We start from the raw sequence: 22,895 nt of genomic DNA, 5'->3' as shown, positions 1-22,895 counted from the left end.
CTCATTTAGTCCAGATGGGTTTGGCTTGGGAGGACAACAGATACAGAGCATTCGGAAAATATTCAGACACCTTGATTTTTCCCACATTTTGTTACGTTACAGGCTAATCCTAAAATATATTAAATGGCTTTTCCCCCTCATCAATCTATACCCCATAATGACAAAGCAAAAGCAGGTTTTTAGAAATAAAAAACGGAAATATCACATTTACATAAGTATTCAGACACTTTACTCAGTACTTTGTTGAAGTACCTTTGGCAGTGATTACAGCCTCAAGTTTTCTTGGGTATGACGCTACAAGCTTGGCACACGTGTATTTGGGAAGTTATTCCAATTCAGGTCGGATGGGGAGCGTTGCTGAACAGCTTTTTTCGGGTCTCTCCGAGATGTTTGATCGGGTTCATGTCCGGACTCTGGCTGGGCCAGCCAAGGACACTCAGAGACTTCCAGCCAAGGACACTCAGAAGCCACTCCTGCATTGTCTTGGCTGTGTGCTCGGGGTCGTTGTCCTGTTGGAAGCTGAACCTTCGCCCCAGTCTGAGGTTCTGAGGGATCTGGAGCAGGTTTTCATCAAGGATCTCTCTGTACTTTGCTCCGTTCATCTTTCCCTTGATCCTGACGAGTTTCCCAGTCCCTGCCGCTAAAAAACATCCCCACAGCATGTTTCCACCACCATGCTTCACCGTAGGGATGGTGCCAGGTTTCCTCCAGATGTGACGCTTGGCATTCAGGCCAAAGATTTCAATCTTGGATTCATCAGACCAGAGAATCCTGTTTCTCATGGTCTGAGAGTCCTTTAGGTGCCTTTTGGCAAACTCCAAGCGGGCTGTCATGTGCCTTTTACTGAGGAGTGGTTTCCATCTGGCCACTCTACCATAAAGGCCTGATTGGTGGGGGGCTGCAGAGATGGTTGTCCTTCTGGAAGGTTCTCCCATCTCCACAGAGGAACTATGGAGCTTTGTAAGAGTGACCATCGTGTTCTTGGTCACCTCCCTGACAAAGGCCCTTTTCCCCGATTGCTCAGTTTGGGCGGGCGGTCAGCTCTAGGAAGAGTCTTGATGGTTCCAAACTTCTTCCATTTAAGAATGATGGAGGGCACTGTGTTCTTGGGGACCTTAAATGCAGCGGAATTGGCAGATTCAGACGGGACTAAAAGTACGGATGTGGTGATTGGTGCTCGTGCACATAATTACATTACCTGAACTCCCCCAGTAAAACTCCCATCCGAATAGGGCTAAGGGCTAAGTTGTTATTAACACATAAAATACTTCATAATGTCTTATAACAAAGCTTAAGCCCTATTTGGACAGGATGCGTTTTACAAGGGGAGCTCAGGTAATGTAATTTTGTGCACAGGCACAAATCACTACATCCGTAATTTTTGTCCCATCCGAATCTTTCACGTCAGTAATTTTTTATTGCCAAATATGTCAGTTGATTAAATGTCTTCAAAGGCTACAGTTCATGGTTCTTATTGATAAGCATTATTATTTTGACATTCTCTGAACTATAGACCATATGGCCAATACTAAGTTGAAATATCTTCACGCCTTGAACATTATATTTTGAATGACAAAAAAATAATAAACGGGGCAGTTTGGTAAAACAAATTTTGTCCGAATCCGCCAGTGGAAAAATGCTGGGATAATAATTACATAACCGATGTATAGAACTAGTCCTGTGCCAATAGGGCTTTAGAACTATATTAAGGTACACACATCCAGAATGTGTAGGGTATAAAAAAAGATGTCATGAAAGAATGCTAGATACCCCCACATTCATTCTTTTAACACAACCGAGTTGACCAGCAAAGTCTACCATGATACTCTACCTAAACCCCAGTGAGAGATGGAGTTATAAGCTTGATAGCATACTCCAACTCTGCTGAGAGTGTTCTAGAGAGGTGTTGATGTGACCTAGTGATGCCTCTGGTGAGATGAGCTTTCCCCTGTTTACCCCTTCACCACCAGGTAATCTGGCCTAATGGGTACACGCGTGGGTGGGTACAGTCATGGCACATACACACACAGCCCACCCCCACACTTACTTTGGACCACAGGGACTCTCTGGAGGCCAGGCTGGAGCACGCCGCCACAAACCAGCAGTTTCCCAGCTGGCCCTGGTGCAGGTCGTGCGCACTGATTCCATCCACAAACAGGTGAGGGTCCTCACAGAGCTCCTACACAGCGACAGAAGAGAATGAGAGAGAGGGAAGGAAGGAAGGAAGGAAGGAAGGAAGGAAGGAAGGAAGGAAGGAAGGAAGGAAGGAAGGAAGGAAGGAGGGAGGGAGAAATAGGTTACATGAGACCTAGGGACCCAAAAATATATGGATAGAAAGAGAGAAAGAAAGAGAGAGAAAGAAAGAAAGAAAGAGAGAGGACAGATGGGTGGAGTGAGTTGCCAGGCCAGGCATGGCCCGGGACTCTTTAATTACTGCTCCTAATCAATGGGAATTTAGATGAGGCTCTGCAACACGCTCCACTTCTATCCATCACAAACAACATGCCTTTACCGACACAGACAGGAGAGAGAGAGTATCATGGATTGAGCGAATGAAGTTGAGAGAGAGACAGACATACAGACAGACAAGGAGGGATTGATAGAAAGAGTGAGGGAGGAGAGAGAGCACCCAGCCCCTGACAAGTGTCAGGTCTGGGAGGTGTTGTGGTGATTTATGGGTGAAGCAAGAGGAGGATCTACAGGGTCACGGCTTCATCTGGGCCGTGCTAACCTGAGCCCCACTGGAACAACCTCTTCACACAGACAGCACTACAACTACCCCACATAGAGCTACAACTACCCCAGCCCTACAACACAGACAGACAGCACTAAAACTAACGCATATAGAGCTACAAAAGACAGACCGACAGACAGAATTAAAACTAACCCAAGGTGCCAGACTGGTTCTGCTTTAGCTGTGATAACAAAAGTTGCATGGTTGAAGAACATACCCTTAAGCCATACTGCTAACTATTAACTAGCAAATAGCTTGCTTAATTTGGGTCCTGGAGACCCAGCAAATGCAGGAGTGACTGAAGCAGAGAAGACCTGAGTATGGAGATGCAGGCTACTAAAATTCATTAGAGGATCCCAATAGTGATCTGCAGTCAATAGTGATAGATGGAAGACTGCAGGAATGACGTGGTGCGATATCCCCTATATAGTTCACTACTTATGAACAGGGTCGTTAGAGCTCTGGTCTGACGTAGTGCACTATATAGGGGGCGCGGTACCACTTGGAGTGTGTTATTATCTACCTCTCCCTTTGGGTGGGACGTGTGGTTTCACACCCTCCAGGTGTGAGACAAGTGTTATTTTCAGCCAGTGTGTGTGTTGTTCCCCACCAACAGTGTGCGAACAGATCACTGGTGCCATCCTGCTGACGTCCTTCTCGCTCTCTCTCACATCGGAGTTTATCAAAACTTGACTCATTTTCAAATTCTTTGTGGATATGTGTAATCTGAGGGAAATATGTGTCTCTAATATGGTCATACATTTGGCAGAAGGTTAGGAAGTGCAGCTCAGTTTCCATCTCATTTTGTAGGCAGTGTGAATATAGCCTGCCTTCTCTTGAGAACCAGGTCTGCTGCTATGGTGGCCTCTCTCAATAACAAGGCTATGCTCACTGAGTCTGTACATAGTCAAAGCTTTCGTTAATTTTTGGTCTGTCAGAGTGGTCAGGTATTCTGTCACTGTGTAGTCTCTATTTAGGGCCAAATATAATTCTAGTTTGCTATGTTTTACTGTTAAGTTGCTCCAATGTCTCATATAATTATCTTTTTGTTTTGTCATGATTTGGTTGGGTCTAATTGTGTTGCTGTCCTGGGGCTCTGTTTTGTGTTTGTGGACCAGATTGATTAGGGGACTCATCTCCAGGTTCATCTCTCTGTAGGTGATGGCTTTGTTATGGAAAGGTTGGGAATCACTTCCTTTTAGGTGGTTGTAGAATTTAAACGGCTCTTTTCTGGATTTTGATAATTAGCGGGTATCGGCCTAATTCTGCTCTGCATGAATTATTTGGTGTTTTACGTTGTACACAGAGGATATTTTAGCAGAATTCTGCATGCAGTCTCAATTTGGTGTTTGTCCCATTTTGTGAATTCTTGTTTGGGGAGTGGACCCCAGACCTCACAACCATTAAAATGGGTTCTATAATTGATTGAAGTATTTTTAGCCAGATACAAATTTGGACTCATCAGACCAAAGGACACATTTCCACCGGTCTAATGTCCACTGCTCGTGTTTCTTGGCCCAAGCAATTCTCTTTTTATTGGTGTCCTTTAGTAGTGGTTTCTTTGCCGCAATTCGACCATGAAGGCCTGATTCACGCAGTCTCCTCTGAACAGCTGTTGTTGAGATGTGTCTGTTAGTTGAACTCTGTGAAGCATTTATTTGAGTTGTAATCTGAGGTGCAGTTAACTCTAATGAATTTATACTCTGCAGCAGAGGTAACTCTGGTTTCTTGACATTTTCCGTATTAACTGATCATGTCTTAAAGTAATGATGGACTGTCATTTCTCTTTGCTTATTTGAGCTGTTCTTGCCATAATATGGACTTGGTATCTCACCAAATAGGGCTATAGTCTGCATACCACCCTTACTTTGTCACAACACAACTGATTGGCTCAAACTCATTAAAAAGGAAAGAAATTCCACAAAGTAACTTTTAACACAGCACACCTGTTAACTGAAATGCATTCCAGGTGACTTCGTCATGAAGCTAGTTGAGATAATGCCAAGAGTGTGCAAAGCTGTCATCAAGGCAAAGGGTGGCTACTTTGAAGAATATCTAATATAAAATATATATTTATTTGTTTAACACTTTTTTGGTTACTACATAATTCCATATATGTTATTTCATCATTATGATGTCTTCACTATTATTCTACAATGAAGAAAATAGTTAAAATATAGAAAAACCCTGGAATGAGTAGGTGTGTCCAAGCTTTTGACTTGTATTGTATGTATAGTTTGTTGTGTGCTCTAGGGCAACGGTGTCTAGATAGAATTTGTATTTGTGGTCCTGGCAACTGGACCTTTTTTGGAACACCATATTTTTTTGTCTTCCTGAGGTTTACTGTCAGGGCCCAGGTCTGACAGAATCTGTGCTGTAGGCCCTCCTTGGTTGGGGACAGAAGCACCAGATAATCAGCCAACAGTAGACATTTGACTTCAGAGTAGGGTGAGGCCGGGTACTGCAGACTGTTTTAGTGCCCTCACTAATTCGATTATATATATACATACATACACACACACACATACATGTTGAAGAGGGTGGGGCTCAAGCTGCATCCTTGTCTCACTCCACAGCCCTGAGGAAAGAAATGTGTGTTTTTTTGCCAATTATAACCACACACTAGTTGTTTGTGTACATGGATTTTATAATGTCATATGTTTTTCCCCCAACACTGCTTTCTATCAATTTGTGTAGCAGACCCTCGTGCCAAATTGAGTCAAAAGCGTTTTTTAAATCAACAAAGCATGAGAAGACTTTGCCTTTGTCAATTAGGGTGTGCAGGGTGAAAACGTCGTCTGTCGTACGGTAATTTGGTATAAAACAAATTTGGCATTTGCTCAGTACATTGTTTTCATTGAGGAAATGTACGAATCTGCTGTTAATGATAATGCAGAGGATTTTCCCAAGATTGCTGTTGACGCATATTCCACGATAGTTATTGGGGTGAATATGTCTCTACTTTTGTGGGTTGGGGTGTTCAGTCCTTGGTCCAAATATTGGGAAAGATGCCAGAGCTGAGGATGATGTTAAAGAGTTTTAGTATAGCCAATTGTAATGTGTATACAGTGAGGGAAAAAAGTATTTGATCCCCTGCTGATTTTGTACGTTTGCCCACTGACAAAAAAATGATCAGTCCATAATTTTAATGATCGGTTTATTTGAACAGTGAGAGACAGAATAACAACAAAAAAATCCAGAAAAACACATGTCAAAAATGTTATAAAATGATTTGCATTTTAATGAGGGAAATAAGTATTTGACTCCTCTGCAAAACCCTTGTTGGCAATCACAGAGGTCAGACGTTTCTTGTAGTTGGCCACCAGGTTTGCACAAATCTCAGGAGGGATTTTGTCCCACTCCTCTTTGCAGATCTTCTCCAAGTCATGAAGGTTTTGAGGCTGACGTTTGGCAGCTCGAACCTTCAGCTCCCTCCACAGATTTTCTATGGGATTAAGGTCTTGAGACTGGCTAGGCCACTCCAGGACCTTAATGTGCTTCTTCTTGAGCCACTCCTTTGTTGCCTTGGCCATGTGTTTTGGGTTATTGTCATGCTGGAATACCCATCCACGACCCATTTTCAATGCCCTGCCTGAGGGAAGGAGGTTCTCACCCAAGATTTGACAGTCCATCGTCCCTTTGATGCGGTGAAGTTGTCCTGTCCCCTTAGCAGAAAAACACCCCAAAAGCATAATGTTTTCACCTCCATGTTTGACGGTGGGGATGATGTTCTTGGGGTCATAGGCAGCATCCTCCTCCTCCAAACACGGCGAGTTGAGTTGATGCCAAAGAGCTCCATTTTGGTCTCATCTGACCACAACACTTTCACCTAGTTGTCCTCTGAATCATTCAGATGTTCATTGGTAAACTTCAGACGGGCAGTTGGTAGAGCATGGTGTTTGCAACGCCAGCATGGTGTGTGCAACGCCAGGGTTTTGGGTTCAATTCCCACGGGGGGCCAGTACAAAAAATACAAATAAATAAATGCATGAAATGAAAATTAAATGTATGTATTCGCCACTGTAAGTTGCTCTGTATAAGAGCATCTGCTAAATGACTAAAATGTAAAAATGTAAAATGTGCTTTCTTGAGCAGGGGGACCTTGCGGGCGCTGCAGGATTTCAGTCCTTCACGGCGTAGTGTGTTACCAATTGTTTTCTTGGTGACTATGGTCCCAGCTGCCTTGAGATCATTGACAAGATCCTCCCGTGTAGTTCTGGGCTGATTCCTCACCGTTCTCATGATCATTGCAACTCCATGAGGTGAGATCTTGCATGGAGCCCCAGACCGAGGGAGACTGACAGTTCTTTTGTGTTTCTTCCATTTACGAATTATCGCACCAACTGTTGTCACCTTCTCACCAAGCTGCTTGGCAATGGTCTTGTAGCCCATTCCAGCCTTGTGCAGGTCTACAATCTTGTCCCTGACATCCTTGGAGAGCTCTTTGGTCTTGGCCATGATGGAGAGTTTGGAATCTGATTGATTGATTGCTTCTGTGGACAGGTGTCTTTTATACAGGTAACAAACTGAGATTAGGAGCACTTCCTTTAAAACCTGTTGTGGATAGGGGGCAGTATTTTCACGGCCGGATAAAAAACATACCCGATTTAATCTGGTTACTACTCTTGCCCAGAAACTAGAATATGCATAATTAGTGGATTTGGATAGAAGACACTCTAAAGTTTCTAAAACTGTTTGAATGGTGTCTGTGAGTATAACAGAACTCATATGGCAGGCAAAAACCTGAGAAGATTCCATGAAGTGGCCTGTCTGACAATTTGTTGTCCTTCTGTTGCATCTCTATCGAAGTTACAGTATCTGTGCTGTTACGTGACACTTTCTAAGGCTTCCATTGGCTCTCTAAAGCCTTCAGAAAGCGGAATGACGCGTCTCCTGTCTCTGGGCAAAGTACAGCAGCAGAGTTTGTAAGTGGTCTGCCTGGGGACAGTGAGACTGGAGATGCGCGTTCATGAGAAATCTGCATTTTTTTCTTTCTCTCTTTGAATGAATACAACGTTGTCAGGTTGGAATATTATCGCTATTTTACGAGAAAAATAGCATAAAAATAGATTTTAAACAGCGTTTCACATGCTTCTAAGTACGGTAATGGAATATTCTGAGAAAAAAAATTGCCACGAAATGCGCTCGCGCGTTACACTTTGGATAGTGACCTGAACGCACAAACAAAACGGAGGTATTTGGATATAACTATGGATTATTTGGAACCAAAACAACATTTGTTGTTGAAGTAGAAGTTCTGGGAGTGCATTCTGACGAAGAACAGCAAAGGTAATCCAATTTTTCTAATAGTAATTCTGAGTTTAGGTTGCCCCGACGTTGGCGGGTGTCTGAATAGCTAGCCTGTGATGGCCGAGCTATGTACTCAGAATATTGCAAAATGTGCTTTCGCCAAAAAGCTATTTTAAAATCGGACAAAGCGATTGCATAAAGGAGTTCTGTATCTATAATTCTTAAAATAATTGTTATGTATTTTGTCAACGTTTATCATGAGTAATTTAGTAAATTCACCGGAAGTTTTCGGTGGGTATGCTAGTTCTGAACGTCACATGCTAATGTAAAAGCTGGTTTTTGATATAAATATGAACTTGATTGAAAAAAACATGCAAGTATTGTATAACATAATATCCTAGGAGTGTCATCTGATGAAGATCATCAAAGGTTAGTGCTGCATTTAGCTGTGGTTTGGGTTTTTGTGACATATATGCTTGCTTTGAAAATGGCTGTGTGACTATTTTTGCCTGGGTACTCCCCTGACATAATCTAATGTTTTGCTTTCGCTGTAAAGCCTTTTTGAAATCGGACAATGTGGTTTGATTAACGAGAGTTTTATCTTTCAAATGGTGTAAAATAGTCATATGTTTGAGAAATTGAAGTTATAGCATGTTTAAGGTTTTTGTATTTCACGCCACGGTATACCATTGGATATTAGGCGAGGCGTTCCGCTAGCGGAACGTCTGTCCTCAACAGGTAAGAGTGTGCTCCTAATCTCAGCTTGTTACCTGTATAAATTACACCTGGGAGCCAGAAATCTTCCTGATTGAGAGGGGGTCAAATACTTATTTCCCTCATTAAAATGCAAATCAATTTATAACATTTTTGACATGCGTTTTTTCTGGATTTTTTTGTCGTTATTCTGTCTCTCACTGTTCAAATAAACCTACCATTAAAATTATAGACTGATCATTTCTTTGTCAGTGGGCAAACATACAAAATCAGCAGGGGATCAAATACTTTTTTCCCTCACTGTATTTTATAATTTAATTTAGGATACCATCAACACCACAGGCCTTTTTGGGTTGGAGGGTTTGTATTTTGTCCTGTAGTTCATTCAATGTAATTGGAGAATCCAGTGGGTTCTGATAGTGTTTAATAGTTGATTCTAAGATTTGTATTTGATCATGTATATATGTTTTTGCTATTTGTTCTTTGTTATAGAGCCAAAAAGATTGGAAAAGGGGTTTATCCACACATCTCCGTTTTGGATAGGTAACTCTTCGTGTTGTTGTTTGTTTAGAGTGTTCCAATTTTCAGAAGTAGTTAGATTCTATGGATTCTTCAATTACATTGAGCTGACTTCTGACGTGCTGTACCTTCTTTTTCCGTAGTGTATTTCTGTACTGTTTTAGTGATTCACCATATTGAAGGCGTAGGTTCAGATTTTCTGGATCACTGTTTTTGGTTGGATAGGTTTCTCAATTTCTTTCTTCGATTTTTGCATTCTCCATCAAATCATTTGTCATTGTTGTTAATTTTCTTAGGTTGTCTGCTTGAATTTTTTTTATTTGATAGGGAAGATGAGAGGTCAAATATACTGTTTAGGTTTTCTACTGCCTAGTTTACACCTTCACTATTACAGTGAAACGTTTTGTCCAGGAAGTTGTCTAAAAGGGATTACTTTCCTTCCATCTATAGCATTTCTTAATATTATTCAGTTCCTTTGGCTTTGATGCCTCATGATTGAGAATTGCTCTGATCAAGTAGACTGATTTTGCTGTGATCTGATAAGGGTTTCAGTGGGCTGACTGTGAACACTCAGAGACTCTGTGTTGAGGTCAGAGATAAAGTAATCTATAGTACTACTGCCAAGGGATGACCTGTAAGTGTACCTACCTTAAGAGTCCCCTTGAAGCCTACCATTGACTATGTACAGACCTAGCGAGCAACAGAACTGCAGGAGTTGTGACCCATTTCTGTTGGTTGTTTTGTCATAGTTGTGTCTAGGGGGGCATATTTGGGAGGGGATGCTGTCATTTTCAGTTAGGTTCCCCCATGTGCTAAAAGTGTCAGGTTCTTGTCCAGTTCTGGCATTTAGGTCGCCACAGACTAGGACATGTCCCTGGGCCTGGAAATTGTTTCTCTCCCCCTCTAGGATGGAGAAGCTGTCATCGTCAAAGTATAGGAATTCTATTGCAAGGATAAAGGTAGCACACGAGGACATTTTTCTCTGTTGAGATCATTTCCTTATACATTTCTAGCCAGATGTAAAATGTTCCTGTTTTGACTAAATTAATAGAGTGGGTTAGATCTGCTCTATACCAAATGAGCATACTCCCTGAGTCTCTTCACTGTTTCACACCTGCTAGTTTGGTGGATGGGACTGCCAGCTCTCTGTAACCTAGAGGGAAACCAGTGGGTCCGTCTCCTCTATACCATGTTTCTTGTAGGATGACAATGTCTGTATTTCCAATTTCTTGATGAAGTCTGGGGTCCTGCTCTTTAGGCCAAAGGCAGATTACCTCAGACCATGTTTATAATATCCCCCCCACCCCCCGCCCTCTCACTCCCCCCGCCCAATAGATCTGTCTACAGCCCATTGGTAGATTGCACTGGAGCGCCAGGGAGGTGACCGTCTCACTGCCCCAACCGGAGGAAAAGACTACAATTTCCACACCATAGACCTTATTCACATAAACAGTCGTGTCTGACAATGACAGAAATGTCTATGACAATGTGCTAGCAATGTATCCTAAACATAGTAATATTGTAATAATATTAAATAATAATAACAATAATATTAATAATATTTTACTGACAAGTCTGCTGTAATATGAAAGTCTATTGGTGTTTTTATCCACACACCTCATTGCCTGCCGGCCAACATGCTTGTAGTATGCTTGCGAATCGTCATTTCAATACAACTATCTTTTACACTGGTGATGGCCTGAGGCCATGTGTTTTGTTTTCATCTTTTATTTATGCACTTTCTTTCATTATGCAATATTCTTTGGGCACTATGATGTTTCAATAAACATCTTTATTTTGCATTCAAACCTCAGTTTTGGATCTATTTATTTTTTCAACAGTGTGCGGGTCTCTATTTCGTCCAATCCAACTGTACTGAAATGGGTTTAGATAAGAGGTCGTAAATACAGTCCAATGTTTACGTGAGGCAATTTTTACTCTGAAGTGTCGGCGTGTGTGATATTGAGATGGGAGAGACGGACTGAGAATATAGCGAGAGAGCGAGAACTGGCTGCTTTAATGAGCCCCATCTCCGCCCCGTGCTGTAAATTAAACCAGCCTAGGGAGACGTGTTAACCAAACACAACACACCCACACACACTTACCTAAGAGAGGGTCGATGGAGATGCTCAGTCGTTACTCAGCTGGAGCTATTAGGGAGCCTCTTCATTGACATAACACACTTAATTCAAAGAATGTGCGCGCAGTGGATGCATTTGTTTTATTTTACCTTTATTTAACTAGGCAGTTAAGTTAACAGTTAAGAACAAATTCTTATTTTCAATGGAGGCCTAGGAACAGTGGGTTAACTGCCTTGTTCAGGGGCAGAACGACAGATTTTTACCTTGTCAGCTCCGGGATACGATCTTGCAACCTTTCGGTTACTAGTCCAACGCTCTAACCACTAGGCTACCTTCTGCCCCGTATGCATGTGTTTGGGTGTGAGAGAGAAAGAATGTGTGTGCAATATATGCATGTACAGTACCAGTCAAATGTTTGGACACACCTATTCATTACAGGGTTTTTCTTTATTTAATTTTTTTTCTACATTGTAGAATGATAGTGAAGACATCAAAACTATGAAATTACACATATGGAATCATGTAGTAAACAAAAACGTGTTAAATCAAAATATATGTTACATTTGAGATTATTCAAAGTAGCCACCCTTTGCCCCAAATAAATGCTTCACAGAGTTCAAGTAACAGACACATCTCAACATCAACTGTTCAGAGGAGACTGTGAATCAAGCTTTCATGGTCGAATTGCTGCCAGGTGAAGCTGGTTGAGAGAATGCCAAGAGTGTGCAAAGCTGTCATCAAGGCAAATGATGGCTATTTGAAGAATCTCAAATATATTTTGATTTGTTTTTGGTTAATACATGATTCCATATTGTACTGGTACCCTAATGGGTGCATGTGTGTGTATGTCTGTGTCCAAAGAGGACACACACCACACCCAAGGTCAGTAATTTTTTGATGCAGACGAAAGCAGGTTGCTGCAAAAGCCAACTTTTCATCAGCGGAGAGGAGAAGCCCACCACTGCACTGCCACTGCAGAGTCCCCTGGAGACCTCTTCACTATCCCATTCGCCTCAGCACCGCTGCTCCTATTACTCAAAGGCCACTCTGGAAGTGTCAATGTGCAATTAGTGTGTTCGTGTGTGTTTGTGTGTACAGGCTTGCTTGCATGCATGCGAGTGCACGTGCAATCAGATTACGTGAGCAGAATGAATATTTCAAATCATATTTCTCAGTCTACATACATATTGATCTGTCTCCGTCCATCCCACCTCTCTCTCTCTTCCATTTTCCCCCTCTGTCTAAAGCTTAACACACAGCACAGGGTAATTTTACAAAGTCTCACACACACACACACACACACACACACACACACACACACACACACACACACACACAGTTAAAGGGGGAATCGGAGAGGTGATTTATGGGAGATGCAGTTCCATGTCCACCAAGTACACAGTCATCATACACAATACAGTGAAGCCATTCAAAAAGAAAGGAAAATAAATCAGAGTTTGGACAAGCAAACAACAACAGCAACAAAAACCACCAGGTGTTCATGGGTTGCATGTTGCCTCACAATATTATCATGAAAGTTCTATTGACTCCTGAGTCAATGTTTTACTCAATTCATTGTCAATTGGCGTTGATGAAGATTTAGTCGAAAGTGCGTTATAGTGGCTTGGAAATACGATGTCATTTCTAAAGGAGACAAATAATGAGTAGGAAAACCTTTTGTCATCACTGTGATGTCGTCAGATTAACTTTAGATGCAGTATAACCACAGATAGAACAAGGAGCCATATGTTTCACCAGATGTATAAATCTGAAGCATCCGGTTTGAAGTTCCACTCCCCACCAAATATGGTGAGGAGGAAGCACCAGCGGCCGGCAGCGGAAGAACATGGAGCCAGATGGAACTGGTCCGACATGCTAGTTTTCTCAGCGATGAAAAATTTCATCTGAATACAGTTTGCTTGTATGTGTGCATGTGTGTGTCTAAGGAGGACACACACACACCACGCCCAAGGTCAGTAATTTGCTGATGCCGACGAAAGCAGGTTGCTGCAAAAGCCAACTTTTCGTCAGCGCAGAGGAGAAGCCCATCACTGCACTGCCACTGCAGAGTCCCCTGGAGACCTCTTCACTATCCCATTCGCCTCAGCACCGCTCCTATTACTCAAAGGCCACTCTGGAAGTGTCAATGTGCAATTAGTGTGTGCGTGTGTCCGGGCTTGCTTGCATGTGAGTGCACGTGCAATCAGATTACGTGAGCAGAATGAATATTTCAAATCACATCTCTCATTCAACATACAGTTGAAGTCGGAAGTTTACATACACTTAGGTTGGAGTCATTAAAACTCGTTTTTCAATCACTCCACAAATTTCTTGTTAACAAACTATAGTTTTGGCAAGTCGGTTAGGACATCTACTTTGTGCATGACACAAGTAATTTTTCCAACAATTGTTCAAAGATAGATTATTTCACGTATAATTCACTGCATAATAATTCCAGTGGGTCAGAAGTTTACATACATTAAGTTGACTGTGCCTTTAAACAGCTTGGAAAATTCCAGAAAATTATGTCATGGCTTTTAGAAGCTTCTGATAGGCTAATTGACATAATTTGAGTCAATTGGAGGTGTACCTGTGGGTGTATTTCAAGGCCTACCTTCAAACTCAGCCAAGACCGCAGAAAAGAAATTGTAGACCTCCACAAGTCTGGTTCATCCTTGGGAGCAATTTCCAAACGCCTGAAAGTACCACGTACATCTGTATAAACAATAGTACGCAAGTATAAACACCATGGGACAACGCTGTCGTCATACCACTCAGGAAGGAGATGCGTTCTGTCTCCTAGAGATGAACATACTTTGGTGCGAAAAGTGCAAATCAATCCCAGAACAACAGCAAAGGGCCTTGTGAAGATGCTGGGGGAAACAGCTACAAAAGTATCTATATCCACAGTAAAACGAGTCGAAGGAATCAACAAAACCAGAAAGGCCGCTCAGCAAGGAAGAAGCCACTGCTCCAAAACCACCATAAAAAGCCAGACTACGGTTTGCAACTGCACATGGGGACAAAGATCGTACTTTTTGGAGAAATGTCCTCTGGTTTGATGAAACAAAAATAGAACTGTTTGGCCATGATGACCATCGTTATGTTTGGAGGAAAACGGGGGAGGCTTGCAAGCCGAAGAACACTATCCCAAACGTGAAGCACGGGGGTGGCAGCATCATGTTGTGGGGGAGCTTTGCTGCAGGAGGGACTGGTGCACTTCACAAAATAGATGGCATGTGGAAGGAAAATTACGTGGATATATTGAAGTAACTTCTCAAGACATCAGGTAAAACTTGGTCACAAATGGGTCTTTCAAATGGACAATGACCCCAAGCATACTTCCAAAGTTGTGGCAAAATGGCTTAAGGACAACGAAGTCAAGGTTTTGGAGTGGCCATCACAAAGCCCTGACCTCAATCCCATAGAGAATTTGTGGGCAGAACTGAAAAAGTGTGTGCAAGCAAGGAGGCCTAGAAAAACCTGACTCAGTTACACCAGTTACACAAAATTCACCCAACTTACTGTGGGAAGCTTGTGGAAGGCTACCCGAAACGTTTGACCCAAGTTAAACAATTTAAAGGCAATGCTACCATATACTAATTGAGTGTATGTAAACTTCTGACTCACTGGAAATGTGATGAAAGAAATAAAAGCTGAAATAAATCATTCTCTCTTCTATTATTTTGACATTTCACATTCTTAAAATAAAGTGGTGATCCTAACTGACCTAAGACAGGGACTTCTTATTAGGATTAAATGTCAGGAATTGTGAAAACTGAGTTTAAATGTATTTGGCTAAGGTGTATGTAAACTTCCGACTTCAACTGTACAATACCAGTCAAAAGTTTGGACACACCTACTCATTCCAGGGTTTTTCTTTATTTTTTACTATTTTCTACATTGTAGAACAATAACAAAGACATCAAAACTATGAAATAACACATATGGAATCATGTAGAACGCCAAAAAGTGTTAATCAAAACTTATTTCATATTTGAGATTCTTCAAAGTAGCCACCGTTTGCCTTGATGACAGCTTTGCACACTCTTGGTATTCTCTGAACCAGCTTCATGAGGTTGTCACCTGGAATCCATTTCAATTAACAGGTGTGCCTTGTTAAAAGTCAATTTGTGGAATTTTTTTCCTTCCTAATGCATTTGAGCCAATCAGTTGTGTTGTGAGAAGGTAGCGGTGGTAAACAGAAGATAGCCCTATTTGGTAAAAGACCAACTCCATATTATGGCAAGAACATCTCAAATATGCAAAGAGAAATGACAGACCATCATTACTTTAAGACATGGAAAATGTCAAGATCCCAGAGTTACCTCTACTGAGGTTTGAAAATAACTTTAATAAAGTTTCTTCAAGTGCAGTCGCAGAAACCATCAAGCGCTATGATGAAACTGGCTCTTATGAGGACCGCCACAGGAATCGGAAGACCCAGTTACCTCTGCTGCAGAGGATAAGTTCATTAGAGTTACCAGCCTCAGAAATTTCAGCCCAAATAAATGCTTCACAGAGTTCAACAGCCAATTCTCAACATCAACTGTTCAGAGGAGACGGTGTGAATCAGACCTTCATGGTCAAATTGCGGCAAAGAAACCACTACTAAAGGACACCTTTAAGAAGAACAGACTTGCTTGGGCCAAGAAACATGAGCAATGGACATTAGACCATTGGAAAACTGTCCTTTGGTCTGATGAGTCCAAATTTGAGATCTTTGGTTCCAACCGCCATATTTTTGTGAGACGCAGAGTAGCTGAAAGGATGATCTCTGCATTTGTGTTTCCCACCGTGAAGCATGGGGGAGAAGGTATGATGGTGTGGGGGCTTTGCTGGTGGCACTGTCAGTAATTTATTTAGAATTCAAGGCAAACTTAACTAGAATGGCTACCACAGCATACTGCAGCGATACGCCATCCCATTTGGTTTGAGCTTAGAGGGAATATCATTTGTTTTTCAACAAGACAATGACCCAACACACCTCTAAGCTGTGTAAGGGCTATTTGACCAAGAAAGAGAGTGATGGAGTATTGCATCAGATGACCTGGCCTCCACAATCACCCGACCTCAAACCAATTGAGATGGTTTGGGATGAGTTGGACCACAAAGTGAAGGAAAAGCAGCCAAAAGTGCTCAGCATATGTGGGAACTCCTTCAATAATGTTGGAAAAGCATTCCAGGTGAAGCTGATTGAGAGAATGCTAAGAGTTTGCAAAGCTGTCATCAAGGCAAAGGGTGGCTACTTTGAAGAATCGTTTAACACTTTTTTGGTTACGACATGATTCCATGTGTGTTATTTCATAGTTTTGATGTCTTTGTTATTATTCTACAATGTAGAAAATAGCAAAAATAAAGAAAAACCCTTCAATGAGTAGGTGTGTCCAAACTTTTGACTGGAACTGTGCATATTGATCTGTCTCTTCCATCCCACCCCTCTCTCTCTGCCATTTTCCCCCTCTGCCTAAAGCCTAAGAGGGCCATTTTACAACATCACACATGCACACGCGCAAACACACTCTTTTCACTTCCAATATTCACTCCCAATATCTGCTGGGTGGATTGGCTAGGCTGTAAAATAAATAGCCTATTGATCCATCTGTCTCCCTACAGGGTAAGAAATAATGGTGTGATGGCTAACGCTGGCTAATGCTAGTTAACCAAATCCTTTACCTTATACTGAAGAGCTGCCACAACACGTCATAGTAGGCCTACATCTGTGACCAAATCAGTCGCCGCCCATCCGCCAGAGTCCTAGCACCAGGCTAGTCGATACAACTGACGGTCAGAAAAGACCAATCAAACTGCCATACCGATCGGGGAGCTCATTTAGTCCAGATGGGTTTGGCTTGGGAGGACAGCAAAGCTATCCCAGATAAACAGATACAGTGCATTCGGAAAATATTCAGACACCTTGATTTTTCCCACATTTTGTTACGTTACAGGCTAATCCTAAAATATATTAAATGGTTTTTCCCCCTCATCAATCTATACCCCATAATGACAAAGCAAAAGCAGGTTTTTAGAAATAAAAAACGGAAATATCACATTTACATAAGTATTCAGACACTTTACTCAGTACTTTGTTGAAGCACCTTTGGCAGTGATTACAGCCTCAAGTTTTCTTGGGTATGACGCTACAAGCTTGGCACACCTGTATTTGGGAAGTTTCTCCAATTCTTCTTTGCAAAACCTCTCAAGCTCTGTCAGGTTGGATTGGGAGCGTCGCTGAACAGCTTTTTTCGGGTCTCTCCAGAGATGTTCGATTGAGTTCAAGTACGGCCTCTGGCTGGGCCAGTCAAGGACATGCAGAGACTTGTCCCGAAGCCACTCCTGCGTTGTCTTGGCTGTGTGCTCGGGGTCGTTGTCCTGTTGGAAGCTGAACCTTCGCCCCAGTCTGAGGTTCTGAGGGATCTGGAGTAGGTTTTCATCAAGGATCTCTCTGTACTTTGCTCCGTTCATCTTTCCCTCGATCCTGACGAGTTTCCCAGTCCCTGCCGCTAAAAAACATCCCCACAGCATGTTTCCACCACCATGCTTCACCGTAGGGATGGTGCCAGGTTTCCTCCAGATGTGACGCTTGGCATTCAGGCCAAAGATTTCAATCTTGGATTCATCAGACCAGAGAATCCTGTTTCTCATGGTCTGAGAGTCCTTTAGGTGCCTTTTGTCAAACTCCAAGCGGGCTGTCATGTGCCTTTTACTGAGGAGTGGTTTCCATCTGGCCACTCTACAATAAAGGCCTGATTGGTGGGAGGCTGCAGAGATGGTTGTCCTTCTGGAATGTTCTCCCATCACCACAGAGGAACTATGGAGCTCTGTCAGAGTGACCATCGTGTTCTTGGTCACCTCCCTGACAAAGGCCCTTTTCCCCGATTGCTCAGTTTGGCCGGGCGGTCAGCTCTAGGAAGAGTCCTGGTGGTTCCAAACTTCTTCCATTTAAGAATGATAGAGGGCACTGTGGTCTTGGGGACCTTTAATGCTGCAGAATTGTTTTTGGTACCCTTCCCCAGATCTGAGTCTCAACACACTCTTGTCGCGGAGCTCTACAGAGAATTCCTTCAACCTCATGTCTTGGTTTTCTCTCTGACATGCACTGTCAACCATGGGACCTTAAATGGACAGGTGTGTGCCTTTCCAAATCATGTTCAATCAATTGTATTTACCACCGGTGGACTCCAATCACGTTTTAGAAACATTTCAAGGATGATCAATGAAAACAGGATGCACCTGAGCTCAATTTTGAGTCTCATAGCAAATGGTCTGAAAACTTACGTAAATAAGGTATTTAATTTTTTTAATTGTATGTTTTTTGCAAAACAAATCTTAAACCTGTTTTTACTCTGTCATTATGGGCTATTTTATATGGATTGATGACAAAAAATACATATTTAATCAGTTTTACAATAAGGCTGTAACATAAGAAAATGTGGAAAAAGTCAAGGGGTCTGAATACTTTCCAAATGGGCACTGACATTTTATTGCTTGTCAGTCATGTCATAAATAACCACAATTAATCTGGAGGCCAGGGAGTGGATGTAGTAGGGAGAGAAGGCTGAGAGGGATGGCAGGAGAAAGAAAGACAGGGTGAGAGGTACAGAGCTAATGAGGGAGGGGGCGAGAGAGAGAGAGCGAGAAAAAAGATATGGGGAGAATTTTATAGCAGCCTCTTATTTATGCCTGCATGCTCTGTCTTGACTTGCAGCCGTAAACATACCCAAGTGCTATTTAAACAAGCGAAGCACTAAACACAGTATATACTCTAATATCTAACTCACTAGAACCCACCTCTTCTGTCTGTTACACATTAAAACATCAATACCTCAAGTGAAATTATGACTGAAATTGCCTGAAATAGGCCTTCCTCAATACTGATAGGTATTTAAATATTGAGGAAGGCCTATTTCAGACCATTCAAATCAAATCAAATGTTATTGGTCACATACACATACAGTATTTAGCAGATGTTATTGCGGGTGTAGCGAAATGCTTGTGTTCCTAGCTCCAACAGTGCAGTAATATCTAACAATACACACAAATGTAAAAGTAAAAGAACGGAATTAAGAAATATACAAATATTAGGACGAGCAATGTCAGAGTCTGGAGTATAAATATATGTATACCACAGCATTGTTGAATACAAGTTTCTGATTGGTTAGAAGGGTATTCTAGAATGGATATTAAAACCAGATAACTGAACAGATGGAAAAGATATCGGGACACCTCAATAAGCACCTACACATGCAGACTGTACTTGCTATAATAAGTATCTGAAGAATACGTACGATAGAATAGTATATGTACAGCAATAGTTGAATAGGATGAGCCTTGACGAGAATACAGTATATATATACACATATGAAATGGGTAAAACAGTATGTAAACATTATAAAGTGACCAGTGTTCCGTTATTGAAGTGACCAGTGTTCCATGTCTATGTATATAGGGCAGCAGCCTCTAAGGTGCAGGGATGAGTAACTGGATGGTAGCTGGCTAGTGACAGGGTACTGGGTGGAGGCTGGCTAGTGATGGCTATTTAACAGTCTGATGGCCTTGAGATAGCTGTTCTTCAGTCTCTCGGTCCCAGCTTTGATGCACCTGTATTGACATCGTCTTCTGGATGATACCGGGGTGAACAGGCCGTGGCTTGGCTGGCTGAGGTCCTTGATGATCTTCTTGGCCTTTCTGTGACACAAGGTGCTGTAGATGTCCTGAAGAGCGGGCAGGGTGCTCTGGTGATGCGTTGGGCTGACCACACCACCCTCTGGAGAGCTCTACGGTTGCGGACGGTGCAGTTGCCGTACTAGGCGGCGATACAGCCCGACACGATGCTCTCAATGGTGCATTTCTTCAGCCTCCTGAGGTTGAAGAGGTGCTGTTGCACCTTCTTCACCACACTGTCTGTGTGGGTGGACCATTTCTGATTGTCAGTGAAGTGTACGCCGAGGAATTTGAAGCTTTTCACCTTCTCCACTGCAGCCCTGTCGATGTGGATGGGGGCGTGCTCCCTCTGCTGTCTCCCGAAGTCCACGATCAGCTCCTTAATTTTGGAGGGAGAGGTTATTTTCCTGGCACCACTGTCAGGGCCCTCACCTAGGCTGTTTCGTCATTGTTGGTAATCAGGCCTACCACTGTTGCGTCGTCTGCAAACTTGATGATTGAGCTAGAGGCATGCGTGGTCACACAGTCATGGGTAAACAAGGATTACACGAGGGGCCCCTGTGTTGAGGATCAGTGTCGTGGAGGTGTTGCTGCCTACCTTCACCACCTGGGGGAGGCCCGTAAGGAAGTCCAGGACCCAGTTGTACAGGGCTGGGATAAGATCCTGGGCCCCGAGCTTAATGATGAGCTTGGAGGGTACTATGGTGTAAAGGCTGAGCTGTAGCATCTTGCCTGAAATACCTCAATACTGAAATACTGCATCTGAAATACCTCCATACTGAAATACCTGCATACTGAAATACTTCTACTGGAATACCTCAATACTGAAATACCTCAACTGAAATTGATCTTGGAGAATGAGAAACACAAAAAAGCATCAAAACCATCAAAGGAAAACAATGTACAAAAGGCTGTGAAGTAATTGCAGTTAATCATATCAATAATGTTAGTTCATCACATCAGAGCTGTAGCTCTGCCCGTGAGTGAAGTGGAGCAGAGCATGCTGGGCGATCGCCAGCTCAGAGAAGAAGATCAACTTGAGAGAAGTAAATTGAGAGAAAGTTCAAGCCATCCTTGTGTTTTCTCATTGTGTTAGCCAAGGCCAGTGTGCATCCTTGTTGATATGCATGTAAATATATTATACAGTATCTTTCAGGAGTTTATATCTGAAGATGCACTCTACGACAATAGTAGTTTCTACTGCGAGCTAGCTATTGTGAGCTGGCTATCTCTATTTTGGTTGTCATATAATTTCGGACATTTAACACTGTATTTGTATAGGATAATGTCCCCCAGTGCGTTGTTTATATGCCCTTTAATTGTTTATAGTAACAGTCAGAAGTTGACACACCTACTCATTCAAGGGTTTTTCTTAATTTTTTCTATTTTCTTTACATTGTAGAAAAATAGTGAAGACATCAAAACTATTAAATAAAACATAAGGAATCGTGTAGTAACCAAAAAAGAGTTTTCCAACAGTCTTGAAGGAGTTCCCACATATGCTGAGCACTTTTGGCTGCTTTTCCTTCACTTTGTGGCACAACTCATCCCAAACCATCTCAATTGGGTTGAGGTTGGGTGATTGTGGAGGCCAGGTCATCTGACGCAGCACTCCATCACTCTCTTTCTTGGTCAAATAGCCCTTCACAGCCTGGAGTTGGATCATTGTCCTGTTGAAAAACAAATTATTGTCCCACTAAGCTCAAACCAAATGGGATGGCGTGTCGCTGCAGTATGCTGTGGTAGCAATTCTGGTTAAGTTTGCCTTGAATTCTAAATAAATCACTGACAGTGTCACCAGCAAAGCCCCCACACCATCACACCTCCTCCTCCATGCTTCACGGTGGGGACCACACATGCGGAGATCATCCGTTCACCAACTCTGCGTCTCACAAAGACATGGCGGTTGGAACCAAAAATCGCAAATTTGGACTCATCAGACCAAAGGACAGATTTCCACCGGTCGTGTTTCTTGGCCCAACCAAGTCTGTTTTTATTGGTGTCCTTTAGTAGTGGTTTCTTTGCAGCAATTCGACCATGAAGGCCTGATTCACACAGTCTCCTCTGAACAGTTGATGTTGAGAATTGTCTGTTACTTGAACTCTGTGAAGCTTTTATTTGGGCTGCAATTTCTGAGGCTGGCAACTCTAATGAATTTATCCTCTGCAGCAGAGGTAACTCTGGGTCTTCCTTTCCTGTGGCGGTCCTCATAAGAACCAGTTTCATCATAGCGCTTAATGGTTTCTGCGACTTCACTTGAAAGTTACCTCTGCTGAAAAGTTCTTGAAATATTCCCTATTGACTGACCTTCATGTCTTAAAGTAATGATGGACTGTCGTTTCTCTTTGCTTATTTGAGCTGTTCTTTCCATAATATGGACTTGGTCATTTACCAAGTTGGGCTATCTTCTGTTAACCACCCCTACCTTGTGTCACAACACAACTGATTGGCTCAAATGCATTAAGAAGGAAAGAAATTCCACAAATTAACTTTTAACAAGGCACACCTGTTTATTGAAATGCATTCCAGGTGACTACCTCATGAAGCTGGTTGGGATGATGCCAAGAGTGTGCAACGTTGTCATCAAGGCAAAGGGTTGCTTCTTTGAAGAATCTAAAATTTGATTTGTTTAACACTTTTTTGGTTACTACATGATTCCATGTGTGTTATTTCATAGTTTTGATGTCTTAACTATTATTCTACAATGTAGAACATAGTAAAAATAAAGAATTAAGTGGGTGTGTTCAAAGTTTTGACTGGTAATGTAGTTTTATGGTACATCATCATATGGGTATTACATCGTATTTCACTGTTTAGAGGTATTCAAGTTCATTGTGCAGTTGTAGCCATGTACTGAAGATGATTAGTACAGTCAGAATCACTTTTATTGCACTGTATGGTCCTGTATAGCATTAAGTCATCATAGGCATGTT

General features: G+C 42.2%; 1 protein-coding gene across 2 annotated transcripts in view; it reads right to left on the bottom strand.

Moving 5' to 3' along the window:
* Nucleotides 1-22,895, bottom strand: part of capn5b (calpain 5b) — a 75,609-nt gene that overhangs the window by 31,463 nt on the left and 21,251 nt on the right. For both annotated transcript variants that reach the window (XM_029700013.1, XM_029700012.1), the window contains one exon: nucleotides 2,048-2,179. In XM_029700013.1, coding sequence (XP_029555873.1) covers nucleotides 2,048-2,179 — 132 coding nt within the window. The remainder of the gene's footprint in view (nucleotides 1-2,047; nucleotides 2,180-22,895) is intronic.

This window comes from Salmo trutta, chromosome 19 (genome assembly GCF_901001165.1).
Source record: "Salmo trutta chromosome 19, fSalTru1.1, whole genome shotgun sequence".
NCBI classification, from domain to species: domain Eukaryota; kingdom Metazoa; phylum Chordata; class Actinopteri; order Salmoniformes; family Salmonidae; genus Salmo; species Salmo trutta.
This window is presented reverse-complemented; position numbering and strand designations above follow the sequence as displayed.